Source organism: Petromyzon marinus, chromosome 47 (genome assembly GCF_048934315.1).
Source record: "Petromyzon marinus isolate PM22_M1 ecotype Great Lakes invasive population chromosome 47, UKy_Petmar_22M1.pri1.0, whole genome shotgun sequence".
Taxonomy (NCBI): domain Eukaryota; kingdom Metazoa; phylum Chordata; class Hyperoartia; order Petromyzontiformes; family Petromyzontidae; genus Petromyzon; species Petromyzon marinus.
Window position 1 is genome coordinate 6,012,151 of NC_133713.1, and position 20,353 is coordinate 6,032,503.

Consider the following 20,353-nt stretch of genomic DNA (forward strand, 5'->3'; position numbering starts at 1 on the left):
GAACACCGCCCACCAGCCCACCCTCCGGCCTCCAGACGTTGTAGGCGTCATCTCACGAGAATAATATTTAACAATTAACATAATTTATGTGACACCTTCGGTTACGCCCACCCTTGGGGGGGAGGGGCGTGGCTTCATCCACAGCATGAACGCGTACGTTACAATTAACATAATTAATGCCGTTTATGAAGTCGCGCCCCAGAGGTATAATATTAATATATAGTTTTTTCAAAATTAACATAAACGGCCGTAGAGGCCAATGCAAAATTAGGGGTAATTTATGCGACTACGGCAAACGTGGTCACGTGACCCTCCCCGGCGTCGGCGCGGGAACCGTTTGATCGCCGTTGGTGGTCCCCGCGCGCTGGGCGTCGGGGAGAGCGCGAGGTGATTCGGTCGCAAATTGAAACGGCAAACTAAAAATGCGGAGGGGAAAAAAAATGAAATTACACAAACGCGCATCGCTCCCCCACCCCCCCCCCCCCCAATTTTTTTGTTTACGGAAGAAGAAGAAAAAAACTTCCACACACTCAAAGAATTCTTAAAGTATAGGGAACGAAAAAAATAATAATGAATGCCGCCGGGGTGGCCACCCACATAGCGGGCTGAGGGGGAACGACGCCATTTCCCATTGTCCCGTCCGCGAAAGGCCGCGCTCCGTGAAGTTGTATTCCTCCTCTTCCCACCTTTTAAAACTTGTGAATCGATAAACTACCAACCTCTACGTATGTCCTGATCGACTACTCTCTGTATCGACGAGGGGTCCGGGAGCTGGGTAAGGAATGGTGCCCGCTGGCTTTGCCCGTGAGGGTCGGCTTTGTGGTGGTGGTGGCGGTGGCGGCGTTGTTGTTGTCGAGGTAGAGTCTTGGTGGAAGTAGAAGTCGTGGTGGTGGTGGTGGGAGATCTCTGGACAATATAAAAAGCGTTGCCACACTTTGTAAGGGCCGTACCCACCGCCGCTCCCCTTTGCACATTTTAAACTTTTCGGTAAGAGTTTGCAAGCGGTGGTTCTCGTTGCGGTTTCTCGTGGGTTTTGATTGGGGCTTATCAAGACTTTGTGGAGTGTGTGGCTAAAGTTGTATTACGCCTTGTTCTTTCCACGTATTGGTCACACTTAATTTGTGGATGCACATTCTCTTGGTTTAGATGTTTGCTTCTAGTGTTGCTACGTTTATTATTCTGTATCCCACGTGTTGATTTCCAATGCAGGTCCTCCCGGACCTGGTAATGATTTTGTTCGCAAATTTATATATTTTTTGCAAATCTTTACACAGTTTGACCGTATTCTCGGGATTCAAAAGGTGTTTGTGCGTCTTATTTGTCGTTACGAATACGGTATCGGTCGAATGTGACAATCGTATATTGACAACATCCAAATTGTGGTATTTCAAGGTTCATGCCAGACCAAGATATTTGTGATTTTGTCGGTAACCACCGAAAAGATTCGTAAATTTAGCGGTTCCAATTTATTGACGTGGCCAATAACAGTGAATGATGTGATATAATCATTTGAAATGTGTGGCGTTATCGAGTTAACTATTGTAAGCCACTTAAATAATTCGATACTACAGTTTTGGCATATTAACCCTAATTTCTGATCTGGCCCATTGGCTAGCCCAACATTTTTGTAATAATCGATTCGCAATGTAAATAGGTCCTTATTCGCTTAAGTTTCGTCAAAATTGCGGTAAAGTTTTTTTTTGTTAACTAACTAATCAAATTGTAAATGCTTTGAACTGCTTATTCACAATTTGTTACTGTAATGGAATTAGCCGTTGGCCTCTGCTTACAAGTCCACAATCACTTAATGTAAATGTAATTTATTATTTTATTTTGGATTCGTTGTTTACTGTCAGAGGAACGCGTCACACAAATGTTGTGCAAAAAAGGCCTGAGGTTAATGAAGATAATGCAAATTTGAGATACCAGCTATGCGAATTAAAGCAATTTGGCTCAAAGATGTATTAATAATTTCATTGATCACCAAACACGTTGATACATTCTATATTTGAAGTTTTCGTGACTGCAAGGATTCGTTTTTTTTCGGTAAAGAACACATAGGAAAAAAATTAAATAAATTAAATCACGACGTTTCGGGCGCAACACGGCTTAAGTGTGTCTCAGAGCCACCTATGAGACACACTTAAGCGGTGTGCTTTCGCTAAGTTGTCCGCACCTGAAGAAGGACGCTTGTGCTGCGCCCGAAACGTCGTGATTTAATTTATTTTAATTTTTTTACCTACGTGACTTCACGTTAATGCAGTTGGATTAGTGTGGTCCACATGAGCAAGAAATGCAATGGGGGGGGGGGGGGGCCCTCTTCTTAGCCCAGAGCCTGTGGCACTCTGGCTTGTAGGCTGCAGTGCAGTTGCACCACCGGCACCCTCGATAGATATGCCTCTGTCTTAGTAAGCGTGTCACCAACCCTCCAGAAATTCAATGAATTGTCATTCAGGGGTCTCGTTTCAATTAAAGAATCAATAATTTTATTAACACATTTTTAATCTTGTTCGTATTTCTTTTTTTTTCGATCAGGTTTGCACAGTATCGTGAAACCAAAATCGAACATGAACGTTTAATTTTAATTTGCATACATTCTGAATCATTTATTTTCACATGCTCGGCTGATTGAATCTATTTTAAACTATTATTAAACTCAAGGAATGATCGGAGAGGTTGACGAAGTATATTTTAAGCTCATGATGGCTTTTTATCACTTAAAGTTCTTATATTCATATTTCTAAAGCTTAAATTTATGCTTTCGTGATGCTCAAGATTAATGCAATCGTTTTGTGTAGTCTTTTGTCTTGAAATACCAAAAATGCTTCGTTACACTCATAATTTACTTGTTTTACCAAAAAAGCTTTCATGAGTTTCAATATTGTTGACATCTCCACAATGCGGTACCTATTTTATCATCCCAGACGAATGATGGGCTGAGTCAACCTCCAACCAAGATTTTAACTGGCAACCTACGCTGCTGAGCCACGTGACTTTCCAGTGGTCACATTGATATTATCTTCCAGCAAACTACTCATTCACTCCACAAAGCCTTGCTCGGTCGCATTGTAACCAGACTGTTGTCTGGGAAGAAAGGCAGGCAGTCATAGGCAAAGGACATGAACCAGACCGATGTCTGGTGCTGTCCCAGTTCCCACTACATTGGATGAGCAATTTGAACAGCTGCCTGCACGGTAAGCGTTTAGGAGTTTGACGAGCGGCTAACTTTGGAACAGCAGTTGTCGCCTTGCCCCCACTTTGCTGCTCTGTGAAAAGGGTGGATTGTGTTTGTTTTTGGCGCACAGTGGAGAAGACGAGGTAGGGTCGAGCTGTGAGCTGTCACAGGACTCGGCCGGCCAAAGCAGCATGAACAGCAGCAGCGATGGCAACACCAGCGTGGCCGGGAACATCACTCTGGATGTGGAGGAGGTAAGCACTTGGTCCTCTCTTAACATTGCTGTGTTTGCTACTCCTGCTATTTACTATTTCTCCTCTGCTGCCTTATGGTCTAGAAATCACTTCCCTCAGCCCTCAGTGTTGTCTGCTCCATGCCGCTAATCAAATACAGTTTCAAGACCTTCCTTTTGTCTTTGCCTATAACCGATTGCGTTTTCTCTCCATATAAAATAAATACTCCCCATTGTTTCTATACTGGGACTTGAGATGTGGTGGCATTTAGACACTGTAAATCCAGATTTTATTTTACTTGTTATGGTATGATTCATATTTAGTTGGTAAGCTGTGGCCTTTCCTAACTCTGATAACTTATCATGAAATTGTTTGACCATTTTATTTTTGTTCCTGTCCTTATCATTTTAACATGTTTTTAAAAAATATTTTTTTCCCTTAAGAGAAGCATTTATTTTAGTTTAAGTAGGTGAGAACTCAAGGGACCAGGATAGTATAATTTGCAAGTTTGCAAAAGTTGATTTAAAAACTATATAGTAGGAGTATGACAAGGTATCAGTACAATAGAACATAGATTTATATAGCATATAAACTTCATTTCAAAGCGCTGCACAGAAAGATGATCTTGGCACATGCATCGAATCGCATGTGCATGAATCGTATGTATTTTATGTAATTGGTTCACATTTCCCCTCTAGCCACTAGAGGCCACTACATTCACTTATTTTACAGAAGGTGCCCACTTGGAGATGAAGCAATGAATTCAGATTGTGCAGGTGATAGATGGATTATTATTTTGCAGGATCATGAGAAGTGGCAGTGACTTGAAGAACCCTTACTCCAGCAGTCGATTAACCATAGCTGATGATGATGATAGTGAGAAGCACTGTCTAGAGCCCACTGACGGTGATGATTCTGGGCACCGTGCAGGGCTGGCTGGTGGTGCTGGAGACGTCCTCTCTGGCGGCGCTCGCCACGCTGGTGTGCGTGGGAAACCTGCTGGTCACCGTCACGCTCTACCGCAAGCCGTACCTCATGACACCAAGCAACCGGCTCGTTATGAGCCTCGCCGCCTCCAACCTGCTGCTGTCGCTGCTGGTGCTGCCAATGGCGGCGGTGTGCGCTGCGCGCCGCGCCTGGGTCTTCGGCGTAGTGTGGTGCCACCTGACGGCACTGCTGCACATGCTTGTCAGCTCGGCCAGTGCACTCACGCTCGGAGCTATCGCCCTCGACAGGTGAGCCGCCACTCCCCCCCCCCACCCCCATGTTATTAATTTCCCCTGGTTTTATTGTGATGGTGCTGCGGCCGTCTGGAAGGCTGTTCCTTGTGATATTAGGAAGCCACTCGAGCTATGCACCTTCAAATCTAGATTGAAAACAATTCTCTAGAACTGCTTTTTTGTGTTTAGTTTGTTGTCCTTTCCCCACACCTCCGACTAGCACGGTTAGTTACATATAATGCGAAAGAAGTTGAACATACAGAGAATACATTTGGGTCTCTCACAGAGCCGTTTGCGTTAAAGTCTGTGATACACATGGAAGCGGATATCACAGAACTACTTCTTGAGATTCCTTCGAGTGAGCTCTGGTCCCGACAGCAGAGCGTAGCACTTTCCCACCTACCCTGTCACTGAGAGTAATGTTAGTTGCATGACAGCCAAACCAGTCAATATTCTATTTTAATTCTCAGAGCTGGAATTTATCCAGAATACTCATCACCAATGGCTTAGAAATACCAATGATGATAACCACCCCACGCTCATATGAGCACGGAGATAACCTAGACATTGAACTAAACTATGCAGTGCAGTGCTTATACAAATCACAGGAATATACAAAACATTGACAAGTGTTGAAACTGGTGGGGACCAAATAAGCTGGGAAAAGCGATCGAGCTTGCTTTGGCCTGAACCGTGCGTGTCTGTGCGCATGTGTTGGCGCGCGTACAGGTACTATGCAGTGCTGTACCCGATGCTCTACCCAATGAAGATAACGGGGAACCGCGTGGCGTTTCTCATCGCGTACATGTGGCTGCATGCACTGATCGGCTCGGCACCTCCACTCTTCGGCTGGCCGGGATTCGAGTTCTCCATCCACAAGCGCATGTGCACTCCGGCATGGTACCGGGGTCTTGGTTACGCCATCTTCTGGCAGGTCAGGAAAATAACATACTGTAGATTCAAAAGTCAGAGGTCAAAAGTGATTTTCTGCTCAAATTAGCATTGAGGCATTGCTCATCTCCTGTTTACAGTCATGATGCAGTGGTGGAAATTCCTCATTCCTATAGCTGGAACGAGTATATCTTGATGACAGCCAGTGTTGACAAGTTTATGGCTGCAGGGGTCACATGAGCATGGTACATACACCAAATACAAGTTCTAAATAGTTTTGTACTCGCTTATTGTCTATATGGCTGACGTAATTTCATAAATACTACATAAAAAAAATATTACCACACAAGTAGCATATGACTTGGTGAAAGTTGATCGATCTGAAGGTAGTTTGGCCGACCGAGTCAGTAAAAATGTCCAAACCTGTTTTCCGGCAGCTGTGGTGCATGGTGCCACCCTTTGCCACCATGCTCATCTGCTACGGCATCATCTTCCGCGTCGCCCGGCGCAAGGCCCGCAGGGTCAGCTGTGGGGTAATCGCAGTAGAGACGGAGCAGCTTTCTCCGGACACGAACCAGGACTCGAACCTGGAAGCGGTGGAGGCGGTGCAGAATGGCACCGTCGCGGCCGCCACCGCGATCAATAAACGGAGACGCAACACGACGGTCAGCCTGCCTTACTCGGGGAACCCCTGCAAGGCGCTGACGACGATTGTGATGGTGGTGGGCTCCTACGCACTGACCTGGCTGCCCTACCTTGTGGTGGTGATGATGGAGGCGGCAGGCGGCTCGGGCGCTGTGTCCGCCCGGGCGGAAGCGTTGGCGATGTGGCTGGCGCTGAGTAGCGCGCTGTGCCACCCGCTTATCTATGGGCTGTGGAATAAGACGGTGCGCAAGGAGCTGATCGCCATGATCTGCTGTGGCTGCTACTGCTGCGGTGGGGAGCGCTACCGCAGGGACTCATTCTTTCAGCGTCGGAGAACATCGCGCCTCTTCAGCATTTCCAACCGCATCACAGGTACGCATGCGCGACGATGGGTCAATGCAAGATGTCACCCCGGGCCAAAGCTAGCTACGACACCGCGCCTCGCCAACGCAATCTACCCTCCGTCAGATCACGCAGTTGCTGCACGGTAGACCACACATCAACCTCCATGATCTACCCTTGCAGTCTCCCACCATCTGCTCTTTGGTCAACAGACTCATGGAGACCGCTCCAATGCCTGTCTCGGTAATGGGCTCTCCCCTATCCTACATACAGAAACTTATTTCTCTAGAACTGCTTTTTGTGTTTATTTTGTCGTCCTTTCCCGCGCAAATGTTATGCTGATGTTCTATTTAAGTTAGTGTGGAGGTGTGTGCGATGATGCGTTAATTTATTCTCTATGAAAATGCATTATTACACTTGTGATACACGTAGAATTATATACTTTTGAATTTATTCATGACGATTTATACAAATGATTGGCAAATTATACTATTTTTTTTTATAAATTATGGTTGTGTCTAGACATTTCAAAATGCATTGATATCTCGATTACAATCAGTTATTCTTGTGCTTGTAATTAATACATCAAATCGTAGACGTTTGATAATTAATAGATTGACTTATGCACATTATAGATAAGTAATATACCATTGTTACAGTTAGGCTGATGGAACAAACACAATTGTGCAAATGAAACAAAACAATTGGAAAACAATACAAACAGAATGGTAAAAATTGAAACAAAAATAATTGATACATTAAACAAATTGTCTAATCACAGGTAAGGTTTCTGCCATCATCAAATTGGTGACTGTCAACCTGAGAAACGATTAAAATACCAATAGTGTATCAGGTTAGCTGTGTGGGGATAGATTCAAAATTGGTTAATAAGCCCAGCCCTCCACTCTGTACAAACAATACCACTTGCGTAACTGAAGCCAATTGTTGATCAGGAGTGGACTTGATCCTTCTGCCACTCATCATTTTGGGTCTGAATAGGTTGTAAATAGCATTTGCAAATATCATATTTCTTAGAAATGTTAAAGGAAACTATGAATAAAACCTCACTCATGCTGCCAGTAAAAACTTTATATAACTTACGAAAATTTTGAGCTTTATATAATGTACGAAAATGTAAATAGATTAGTGAGTGTTATACGTTCGTGAACATACCACTTTTGTTTTACACTGGACTTCATGTAGGCAAGTTGTACTAAATGCAGTATATATTACGTGTCTAGTCATTGAATACCTGTTTTTTTTTATTTAAAACGTAGCTAAAAGTGAAATGATGCACTTATAAACAAACCAGCACAGAGCATTGTGTGGAATTATTGCCCATAGCGGCCGGAGGAGAGAATGGACATATAAACAAGCACGGTAAAAAGCAAATTTAGTAAAATTAGGAAGTGTAATGCAATGCAACACAGAAAGTCGGTTAGTACACAGTTAACGCATCGCCTAGTTGATTACGTTCATCCAAAGATTGCTAAATTAGAAGTTAAGTGTGAAACAAACAAGCACGGCAAACCCTCCCCGTGGAAGTGGTTCAAACTAGATTCGAAGCTTTCGTGACTGCAGGAATTACTCTTTGGTTCTTTCGGTAAAGTCACGTAGAAAGAAATTAAATAACCCAACCACGGCAGCAGCAGTGGAGACACGGGATACAGCTTTTCACAGGACTCTGGTGGGTCATCTCGCTGCACACTTGTATGCATAAAGACAAATGTTCCCCGTATAGCCATACAGGCTTTTGGGAAAAATTCGGATAGCGAGCACCTGTGAAGGCCGGAATTGCGCACGAGGACGTGGTGTGGCTAGAACCAAGCCCCTATGCATTTTTCCCCCCAATAGCGATGTTTTCACACTGCACCAGATACTAATGTATGGCTGAGGCAGTAATTCCATACAACGCTCCGTGCTTGCTTGTTTGTTTAGAAGTTCAGTGTCCAGCTCGTCCATCCCCTATGGGCAGGAATTCCACACAACTCCCCTTCTGCCCCAACCCCACCCCTCTCTCTCTATTGAAGGCCTCGACACAGACTTTGTCTTTCTGTGTGCCTATGTGTGTGTCTCTCTGTTTGTCTCTGTGTGAGTCTCTCTCTGCTTGTGTGTCTGTGTGTCTCCTTGTCTATGTTTTGTCTCTCTCTCAAATTTAGCTCTTTGGAAGAACGTAATCAACCAGGTGGGGTGTTGACTGTTTAGTTGGCCGACTCTCTGTGTTGTATTGCATTATATTTCCAAGTGTACTATGTTTGTTTTTTCATTTATTTGTACCTGATGACGGTTGCTTGTGTTGTAATCGAAACGTCGTATTCTATTATTATTTAATTTAATTTCTTCTAAGTGACTTTACCGAAAGAACCAAAGAGTTATTCCTGCAGTCACAAAAGCTTCGAATCTAGTTTGATGCACTCATGTTTTAAAATGATAAACAGCAATCAATGCAGCACTTTAGTAATGCCTTCTCTGCCAAATGCGATTGTACTAAAGTGGGTCTCGTTTCTAATGTAAGCTAATATCCATACGTTCTTGTTTCTCTCCCCGACACCCAGACCTTGGCCTGTCGCCACACCTCACGTCTCTACTGGCAGGCGGGCGGCTTCCCAACCACGGCAGCAGCAGTGGAGACACGGGATACAGCTTTTCACAGGACTCTGGTGGGTCATCTCGCTGCACATTTGTGTGCATAAAGACAAATGTTCCCCGTATAGCTAGGCTTTTGGGAAAAATTCCGATAGCGAGCACCTGTGAAGGCGGGAATTGCGCACGAGGACGTGGTGTGGCTAGAACCAAGCCCCTATGCCTTTTTCCCCCTAATAGAGATGTTGTCACACTGCACCAGATACTAATGTATGGCTGAGTCGACCTCGGGAGGCTCAGGACCAGTTCAGATATCCTTCACTGATGGATTGCCGTCTTAATAGCGCAGTGCGCTCACGACTGCACAACCACTCCCCCCGCTAGTATATATATACACACACAAAGATCGCCAATGTGCATGGGCTTTCACGACCAATGTTATGGTCATACTTAGCACATATATAATCTGTTGATGTGTGTTTGTTTTGTCGTGTGTGTGTGTGCGGGGGAGGCAGGCACGGACGTGATGCTGCTAGAGGAGTCTGAGAGTTTGCAGAGCGGCCGCTTCTACGGTCGGCGCCACAGCTCCGTGCCAATGGATGAGCTCCCGCTGATCTCCAGTGAGTTCCAGCGCCGAACTTGCGTTCAAACGGCGAAGACAAATCATACAAATGCGTAGATGTTGTCATGCTTTCCAACATACTTTTGCTCTTGGAAGTAGTTAATTTGCGACAACAGTGTTACCTTCCCATGAGACAATGTCACGCGGAGCATGACGTGTGATCTCACTTACTAGAGTTACGTGACATTACCTTGGTCGACAGCTTATCCTTTGCTGGTTTGGTCACCAGGTTTTGGACATAAACCCTTAGAATAATATAGACAGTTTTCTAAAGTGTTAAGTCCCCAACAGCAACATTACTTTTTTTTACTTAAGCTTTGTTAATATTGTATATTCTTCCCCAGAGTTACCATGACCCCCGTTACAGGCAAATGTACGGAGGGATGGCCATTCAGTTCAAAGATCATGCATTAACACTATCAGCCTTACTTGGGAAATGTAGAACATCATTAATCTTTTAGAGCGAAACGTATATTTATGATGATAATGATAATAACAATCACATTAGCTAGTGCTAATTTAACACGTAAGCTTTCGCGAGCAATATCATCCATAATATAGGTGTTTTTGGTTAGATCGCGTAAATAAAATAACCACTGACGCTATAGTAGTATATAGTGAATCTACAATAGTATCTACTGATTGTAGTAGTACCTACCGACTCAGTATCTACCGACTCTATAGCAGTATCCACTAACGCTACAGTAGTATCTACCAACTCTACAGTAGTATCTACTAACGCTACAGTAGTATCTACCAACTCTACAGTAGTACCTACTAACTCTACAGTAGTATCTACCAACTCTACAGTAGTATATACTAACTCTACAGTAGTATCTACCGACTCTACAGTAGTATCTACTAACTATACAGTAGTATCTACCGACTCTACAGTAGTATCTACCAACTCTACAGTAGTATCTACTGACTATACAGTAGTATCAACCAACTCTACAGTAGTATCTTCTGACTCTACAGTAGTATCTACTAACGCTACAGTAGTATCTACTAACTCTACAGTAGCATCTACTGACTCTACAGTAGTATCTACTGACTACAGTGGTATCTACTGGCTCTATAGTAGGATCTACCGACTCTACAGTAGTATCTACCGACTCTACAGTAGTATCTGCTGACTCTACAGTAGTATCTACCGACTCTACAGTAGTAACTACTGACTCTACAGTAGTATCTACTGACTCTACAGTAGTATCTACTCACTCTACAGTAGTATCTACTGACTACAGTGGTATCTACTGGCTCTATAGTAGGATCTACCGACTCTACAGTAGTATCTACTGACACTACAGTAGTATCTACCGACTCTACAGTAGTAACTACTGACTCTACAGTAGTATCTACTGACTCTATAGTAGTATCTACTGACTCTACAGTAGTATCAACCAACTCTACAGTAGTATCTTCTGACTCTACAGTAGTATCTACTGACTCTACAGTAGTATCAACCAACTCTACAGTAGTATCTTCTGACTCTACAGTAGTATCTACTAACGCTACAGTAGTATCTACTGACACTACAGTAGTATCTACTGACTCTACAGAAGTATCTACTAACGCTGCAGTAGTATCTACTAACTCTACAGTAGTATCTACCACTCTACAGTAGTATCTACCGACTCTACAGTAGTATCTACTAACTCTATAGTAGTATCTACTGACTCTACAGTAGTATCTACCGACTCTACATTAGTATCTACTGACTCTACAGTAGTATCTACTAACTCTACAGTAGTATCTACCAACTCTACAGTAGTATCTACTGACTCTACAGTAGTATCTACTAACGCTACAGTAGTATCTACTAACTCTACAGTAGGTTGCTAGGGGCAACCGCGAGTCAGCGTTTCCGTGCATGGGCAGATTCGTGCTTTGGCACCACGATCAGCGTAATAATATAAATAGTTTCAAGTCTGATTTAATTAGTTTACATTTGACGGAGGGGAAAAATAAATAGCGTTTTTTTTTGCCCGGGGGCTTAGTGTGTTGTATCTGTGTACTTTGTTGAAACGTAAACCCAACAGTTTCTCAGTTAAAAACGTTGCTAGGCGTGTGCAGATAGATAGAGAGACAGACAGAGAGAGAGACAGACAAAAAATGACTTTTATAGGTAAGATTGTAAATCTTTTAGGATGTTTGCAATTAGATCTATGTCATCTGTAAACCACAGATTGTTTATTGTTTATCCACATAGTGATGTCAATGTTGTCTGGTGACTGTGTGGATGATATGCTGCGCTTCTGGGAGACCGCCTATCACAAACGATGTCGCGCCCTCGTGACCTTGCTTTGCCACCGGCAGCTCTGCGGGAGCAGTCCCGGCACGAGCCCGTGGAGGTGCGAGCCGAAGTCCACAGCACCCTGGACTCCTTCGCCTCCAGCCTGGCGCAGGCCATCGCCGCCGATGCGAAGTTCAGCATTTTCGGCGACGCCTCCCGTCTCGACGGCGTCACCGACCCCGGCGTAGCAACGCTCGGCAGCCTCCTGTCAGATCTGTGTCCAAGCGCGAGCGGGCGGCAGGGAGACGACGACGACGACGACGACGACGACGCCATCGACGACAGCGGCAGCGGCGGCGGCAGCGGCGGCGTCGGCGGCAGTGGAGCGGAGTGTCCGTTTCTACCGCGCTGTTCCACCCCGGCACTGCTCGTGCCCGAGTACCCGCACCTGCCAGGCAGCGTGATCGCGGTGGGGCCCGGCTCCGTGCACGGGTGCCGGCGCGGCAGTCGGACTTCGGTGGGGCAGAGGCCGCGTCTCGAAAGCATCGACGAGGGCATTGTGAACGACGGATGCAACGAGGAAGAGTTCTAGGGCTCGGTGGTTTATCGCCGTCGTTATTTTCTGACGTGCGGAGGGCACCGGTAGGGCAACCGGTCTGCCAAATGGCGAGTGAAATTAAGGAGAGGTAAAAATACTGGAGGAGTTGCCCGTGAAGTCGAGGTTTCCATTCCATTGCCTAGAGAATAACGGGGGATTGGAACATGTCGCAGGAAGAGAATTGGTGTAAAGAAAATGTATTTGAACTGAAAGATGGGGCATTGTACAGCTTTTGAGAAGATGACAGAAGCAAGCAATGACCTCAAATGCCTTTACTGTTTAAAGTGACCTGGCACATTACCCCCACGGCAACTGGCAGTCTATGCTTTGTTGCGCAAACTTTCCACATCAGATTATAGGGTCGGTTACAGTCCATCAGATGGGCTGGGCTGCCCAAGACTGGATTTGTTGAAATTTTGGGGGAACATTTTACTTGAACACAAAAGTGCCCTTAAAGTTAACCTTGCAGCCTGCCGACATTTAATAGCAACCTACCATGGCTTTGCATTCAGCACTTAATGCCAGTCGGAACAGTCCAGAACGCTGCTCCGGGAATTCTTGTGGCACGCCACATCTACCTCGTCCTTGATTGTCCTCACGATGCCACGGTGATGTGCGTGATATGTGTGAAAAGTGCTTCGGGTTGCCAAATGTCCTCAAGGGATCAGTACTTAAATGTCATTTCCTTGTTTTTAAGATAAAGAATCTTCAACAAGGACACACATTTGTCAGTGACGTCAAATGTGACGTCGATTCCCGTGACACGTGTGATGTCAGTAAAGTCTCGTTCCGAAGAATTTAGAATGAGAAATTAAGCCGTGGCTATATGCAAATCCATTAGATTTGCAATCTGTATCGGAGTCGCCATGATTGTAACGTGACAGCCTATCGTGTCATCAAAACAATACTGACCCACTTCCGTGTACTAAAGCTGGACTCTTTTAGGAATTCCAGTGTAAAGTTCGAGGCGCTCCAACCAAACCTCGTGTACTTTGAGCCTTGGAAAGGTTTATGTTTATAAACCATTCGTTTTTCTCAGCAGTAGGACACTCAACAGAAGTAAGTCATATTTCGGTAGATACTACAGAAAATGTCAAGTAGAATGCTTGCGTTTTGAGTAAATTTAAAGTTATCGTGCCCATTTTTAATGCACCAGTGTCGGGACAGCAGAGATAATGTGCTCTGAAGTGTCTCCATATAAAACATGTTCATGCCAATTCAACACGACACTTAACTAAAAATACATTTCATGTAAACAGTGCGGATGTTTATGTAAACTGTTGATAGTTTTACTGAAATAGTTTTTGCACAACGAAATGTTGGTGTATAAACATTCTCAGACAGAATAGAAGTGTACGGGCAAGTTTTCTCTTTCATACGTGTGATTTGACACGTTTTTTTAAAAGCGCAAAGGACGGTATGAGGATAAAAGTATTGTTATAATATTGGTTTCTGAAAACTGGGTTTGGTCAACGATTGATCTCCACATGTTTTCAGCAGTCTAGTTCACAACAAACCAGCAAAACATTATCTCGTGCCTGGTGCTAACGTCAGTGTTTATGGGCCGAACTCGCGGGATGTATTGAAAATATTTATGATAAAAAGTCGCACAGTTTCCGTTTTCACATTGAAAACATTTGTCAACTCCCGTGCACTGTTGTTGAGTCTATGTTTTGTTTAGACGGCAGTGCAAACATAGTTTGGGTGATTGAAACTATTGCAGGTACAGTACCGTTTAAGTAAAAAGTTCAGTCACGTGCTCATTGTTAAGCAACCATTTCATATATTTATTTTCTCCATATAGAAGTGCAGTACATTACGGTGGTTGCGTATTTAGTTCGTTTTTTTATATAATTCCATTGACAACAGTGTTGGCAGTGTCTGCAAACGTTTTGTAATATAACTGCATCAGTGAAAACTGTATTTTAAGCATTTTAAAGATTGTTGTGTTTTGGAAGATCAAATTCCTTTTTCTTTTCAGTATTTAAAAATTCTTAAGATACCTTAAGATGCTCAAACAATTATAACGTTGCTCAGAATCATAATCGTTATTTATGCTGGAGAAATCCAATGAGCTATGAGACTCTTTTTCACAGACATCCAGTGGGGGCGGGTAAAAAAGTTACAAAAACAAACAAAATAAAAAAACACAATCGGATGCCAAATAGAAAGCAGAATAGTTCGAGACCTATCTCTGGCTGCCATTAAGAGTGTCATCAAGCAAACCAACTTATGCCTTTTATTCCCTTCTCTGTTGCCATTGCCCTTTGCCAATGAAATTTGCTTAGCCGCCTGTACAACTTGTTGCCTCCGCCAGTCAACCTTTATCCAAGGCGTGGTCACCACGAATTCTCCTATGCTGTGCTCGGCGTCTGGAACCACCTTTCCCTCCTCTGCCCCTTTTGGCATCACTCAACCCCATGTTCCAGACCTTCATCTGCATACGACTAACTGCCCTCGCTTTTCACGTCTTTCGAAGCCATCCTCTTACTGTGCTGCAGCCTTCATCTCACCATTGTCTCTTATCTCCCTACCAATGCTTTCTCTCACCTTTATCTAGAATGTGTCCTCTCGAGGGCATCTCGAGAGCTCCCTCTCGTTGTGGCCCTTCTGCCTGCAGCGGCATGAGCAAGACATTGCAGGGCTACAGCTTCACCGGTGTTTTTTACTTCTTTACATTCTTTGACCGGATCATCTTGGAAGCTAAGCTGGCCTTGGCCTGTATAATGGTCGAATGTGCGACTACTTTGTATTACAAGTGTCATAGGATGCCAGGGTTGTGCTGCGTTGAGGGAAATGCGGCAAAATCCAATGTACAGTATTGTACATCCATGCTCCCACGTCTATGCACAATATGGCCAAAACACTCCCATGACTCCCGTTGTATGGGGTGGCCCTCATCCAGAAGTGTATTGACAAAGGGCTGTGCGTGTACTCCTTTACGGAAACATGACTTGTTGCATTATGTAACTGTGTAAATTAACTGTTGTTTTCCTTCCCTGGCTGGTAGCAGAAGAGTGAAGGCATTGAAAGGTTGAAGGCAGTTTCTTGAGTGCCCAACATTGTCAGCTGCAACCTCCAAACAGTTTATTTTGAAGCCCGGCATCTGTGTGGGCTGAAGGTACTAAACGTGCATTGTGTTACCGGAAGTCGAGTAGCAACACCTTGCCAACATAATTATGGTGAACATCGCATATCAGACTCACGAAATGTTGGTTCAGTACGAATAGGTAAAACCAGACAAAAATAAAGCGAAGACTGCACTCAGCGTGGGGAAATGCTTCGGCTGTGCTTCATACGTCAGCAAATGTACGCGAGGTTTAAGGACACATCACTGCATGCAAATGGTCGGATTTGTGAACATCTGTGGAAAATGACAGTCGCAACCTTGCACAAATACCTGCACTGGGTGTGGGTGATTAAGTGGTCGGTGTGGATGTGACATACTGTAATCAGAAAACCGGTGCAGTGTTTTAAATGTCATTGTTTTGACTCATCCTTGGTATTTGTAATACTGGCTGTTGTTGTGACAAGTGTAGATGGTCCAACAATGTTTGGTTGCCTCTTTTAAAAAATGCGGTTTACTTTGGCGATTGGATTATGCCATGGTTCACAGCATCGTGGTCTTAAAGAAATGTTATCAATTGCAGTACCGTGCTGTTGTATGGCATGCCATATGTTATCTTCAGACACCACTACACTATAATCATGGGTGGCCCAAATATATAAATGTGCTGTTTACGTATTCCTTCCATTCACAGTCATTATATTCAAGCACCGTATATATTTGAGTTGGTAATTGTTTTGTATGCACTTGAGGGAAAAGTGTTATTGGCAGCTACTGAGAGAGTATTTTGAAAACCCACTACCAGGAAAACGATTTTATCAAGGTTAGGATTTATATCAGTGTATCAGCAATAGCGTGTAGGATTAAAAAAAATATTATTTTATCCATGGCTGCGTTTATATATTCCAGACTTGTTAACGTTATTTCAAAACCTCCTGCTGTACATACTTGTTGTCATGTAATGTTTTGTCCTGTATATTGTTTGAGTTTTATAGCCTTTTTACTATGTTTTGCTTAATAAACGGACAAGAGTCATCAAGAGTCATACTTGCTTTTTGGCACTATCAGTCACGAGCACTTGCCCGTGTTATCGACAATGGGGTTATTGACTCACCGTTTTACTCGAATAAGCGTCGTCGTTTACACAAATAGATTCACAACACACAGACCTTTATTTAACCCACTGTTGAACGAAGGCCTCCCCAAACCTTTTAGTCTTTGAGGTCGTGTCGACCATTCTCTTTGGGTCTTTCGGTAAAGTCACGTAGATAGAAAAATAATAAATAAAAATCACGAACGTTTCTATCGCAACACAAGCAATCGTCTTCAGGTGAAAAAAACAGCAGGCGGACTGCTGAGGCAGGACGAAATCTATGTATTCCGTGCGGGTCATTGATAAATTAGAGTATCGACCATTCTTCACCAAACTAGTCAGTAATGGTTAGAAAATGTTAATTCAATTAGACGTACAAGAATCACATATATCTCATTAATAACATTGTGCAGGCCAGGCCAAATATGTGAAGTTATTTACCCTAACTTCTCAGTGAAAGTTGCGCACAATGGTGAGAATTGCACACAACCACTTACAGATGCGTACATTGCGTTCCCAATTAAGAGTGAGAAGATTCGTGGATATATGAATGGAGAACATTGGCACATTGTGGTTTTCACACCTGATGATGATTGCTTGTGTTGCAATCGAAACGTGATAATTTTATTGGTTTATTTTTATTATTTTATTATTTCCCTTCTACGTTACCTTACCGAAAGAACCAAGAATATTGGCACAATGGTTTAGTGCACTCTGCCATGAAGCTTGGGGCTCGAGTTCTATTCCCCACCACGGTGAACCAGTCCTGAGGTCCCTCCATTACAACCCCCACTTCACCAATCCGCACTGACTAGCGTTTTGAAATATGTAGTGGTTTGACAAATGCAAATACAGCTTTCAATGTTCTATTTTATAATTGTACTTATACAAACAAAAATTTAGTGAGATTATTTCTGCTGAGTTTGAGTGCAGGACTTGTATCTGTATCTTATAATCAAACATTTTTAAACCAGTCCGCCATCTTCACTCAGCCCTCCTCGAAGAAACCCAATTTAAATGTCTACATGGCTATTACTTAACCAAATTCGACAAAACATCCTCCCTCAACTGCCCAGGATACCCCCGGACACCCCTCAAACATACAGACATTGCCTTTTGGCAATTTGTTTGCCTTTTGGCAATGTCCAGACATTAACAAGTTTTTTTCAAATGATCACATTTGATACTTTAACCACATTCACAAAACAAGCCACTCATCCTCCGCAGAAACGTCCATGTTGGGGTTGAAGCTTCAAGGGCTTTCTATGGAGGCAGATACATTATTACACAATTTCTATGTTACGGCAAAACGCACCATTATAGCCATCTGGAAAGAGCACGCTCCACCAACACTGCAGGAATCGGCCGATAAATTATAAAAAATTGCCGCTCTCGAGGATCTAAGTGCAAAGCTAAGGGGTAGGGAGGAAGCTTCCTGCGAAACATGGAACCCCTTCACTACCTCTCCTCCAGTGGTCATTTATTCTTAGGAGCATTCATGAGGGCATTTATGCACTCCACCCCCCCGCCTCCTATTTTTCTTCTCCTACAGGACCATCAGAGCTTAGGAAGCCATGCGGTTTAGACATGTTTCCATTGCACTGTAAACCGTAATGTATGTATGGCAGTGTCAACCTCCTTTCATATCCTGTGTGAGTATTTGAATAGTCTCGTAAACCAAACAAACTTTTGAGAAACAAACAACCGGTCCGACACAAGATAAAGGTGCAAATCTGAAACTGCTTTCTCACGCCACGGTCGTTGACAGGGGCTTTTCCACCCAGAGGGATCTCTTGAGAATCCCTCCAGGGACTTGAACAAAATAGTGAATTAAGGAACTCCATAATCGCACGCACGTATCACCCCTCCGGGGTCCAACACAATTCATGGGGAAATGTATCAACTTTATGGGGAATATCGAGTGGTTGTCCCAGTGGAGAGACTCGCCCCCGACATAGGAATGTGGAATGTCCCACGACTGGCTGTAAGCAGGAGTTGAGCAACACGTCAATTTAAGATAAATACATTTTAACTCAGTAGAATAAGGTTTAACACGCGAACAATATCCACAACAGAGGTTTTATTTGGGTTAGATTGCTTAAATATAATAAATGTGTCGTTGAACCCAATACCACCCGACGCAGCCAATTAGTAAGGTGTGTCACGTAAACAAAGCATGGCAATTCGTTACTAGTTCAGCACACCGCTGTGTTGGAGTGTAAAATCCACAACATTTACAATTCGTGTACGACGTTTTGCCAGTAATTACAACGAGCATGATCAGGCGGACAGAGTTGTGGAGAAATCCCTCCTATTTCGGTCTGAACTCGAATAATTCACCCTCTTCCCAAGTTTGTCTCTCCGCATAAAAACGTAAACTATTTTTTTCGTTTTTGGGACTTTTAACATCTTAACGCCTGTTTTATTGGCAGAAAGGGTAAATTCTAGATTTGAAGCTTTCGTCACTGCAAGGATTCATACTCTTTGGTTCTTTCGGTAAAGTCACGTAGGTAACATAAAATGAAAACAACTAAATGAAATCACGACGTTTCGGAGGTAACACAAGCTTCCGTCTTCAGGTGGAACAGTCACAGCAAAATAGCTGTATCAAGTGAAGAGCTCTGAGACACCCGAGATTATATACAGGTTAAGGGGGGGGGGGGGAGAGGGCTATGTTATACCGCCTTTTGTTATGCTGCAGGGGGTTCGGGGGGAGCGGTGGTGCACTGCACGAGAGCGAGTACACCCCACTGGAGGAAATGGCTGTACAATTATAAGGCAGCTAAAGTTTGACTTGGTTGATAACATCTTTCCAATGGTTGCTATTCTTATATTGTGATACTGGCAAGGAAGGTCCAATGATGTAGCTGCTAACCCCGAGCTATGAATGCCCTCATAGTGGCATTGTCTTTGTGCTGTCCGCCTTTTGGCGTCCTCTGGTGTCACACTCTTTGAGACGAGGCTCTAAAGAAGACTTTCTCTGGTGGGGACCGATCAGCTTCAAAGACAATGCATACATTACCAGCGTATCTTTTTGTTTGCATGTTCACCACAAGTACTGTGTGTGGTTAATGCAGACATGATTCCTTGCAAAATGATTCTGTTTGGTGTTTTAACATGTTAACACAGCTGTTATCAAAACGAGTACAATGTATTGTTATATCGTTGTTTTGCTTGTTTACACATCACACTGGCCACACGGACTCTTTTTTTGTTCTTTCTGGGAGTGATTTTTGTTGTTTTTGAGCAGCTTTGCGTTTATCGCAACAAACCCCTGGCCCAGTTTCGACGTTCAATGTCTAATCAGTTTCAAGTATTCATTTATTTGATATAGCTCTGTGAGCCATGCGGCTCTTGAGTCGCCTAGAAAAAACGGCATGATCCGCTTAACAAACAAAATAAACTTCCAGATGTTTTTATCCATAATAAATCTATTTGTTTTTATGGGTTAGATCGCGTAGAATGTGTCGTTCAACCCGCCACCATTTAGTTACTGCTCAAGCACACTGGCGTGTTGTTGGAGAGTTAGACCCACACAGCCTTTACAATCCGAGTACGACGTTTCGCTGGTGATTACCACCCACCGGGATGGTGGCGGCCTTGAACGACGCATTTACATTCATGCGATCTAACCCAAAATAATAATAC

At 43.7% G+C, this 20,353-nt stretch overlaps 1 protein-coding gene across 2 annotated transcripts; it reads left to right on the forward strand.

Moving 5' to 3' along the window:
- The first annotated feature begins 205 nt into the window (after positions 1-205).
- GPR161 (G protein-coupled receptor 161) lies at positions 206-16,647 on the forward strand. 2 transcript variants are annotated; one of them, XM_032972134.2, is made up of 8 exons: positions 206-775; positions 3,306-3,429; positions 4,339-4,643; positions 5,358-5,562; positions 5,957-6,536; positions 9,062-9,166; positions 9,605-9,709; positions 12,031-16,647. In XM_032972134.2, exons 2-8 carry the CDS (start codon positions 3,367-3,369, stop codon positions 12,537-12,539), a joined length of 1,872 nt encoding a protein of 623 aa, XP_032828025.1. In that variant the 5' UTR covers positions 206-775; positions 3,306-3,366; the 3' UTR covers positions 12,540-16,647. The 2 variants fall into 2 exon arrangements, with proteins under 2 accessions (XP_032828025.1, XP_032828026.1); XM_032972135.2 differs by lacking the exon at positions 206-775 and adding an exon at positions 793-987.
- Positions 16,648-20,353: the final 3,706 nt, after the last annotated feature.

Excerpts from the sequence above, each read along its gene's own strand:
- GPR161 (XM_032972134.2), top strand. The coding sequence starts at position 3,367 with ATGAACAGCAGCAGCGATGGCAACACCAGCGTGGCCGGGAACATCACT. Across the intron at positions 3,430-4,338 it reads TCACTCTGGATGTGGAGGAG|GGCTGGCTGGTGGTGCTGGA; the intron begins GTAAGCACTTGG and ends GGCACCGTGCAG. Across the intron at positions 5,563-5,956 it reads GTTACGCCATCTTCTGGCAG|CTGTGGTGCATGGTGCCACC; the intron begins GTCAGGAAAATA and ends GTTTTCCGGCAG.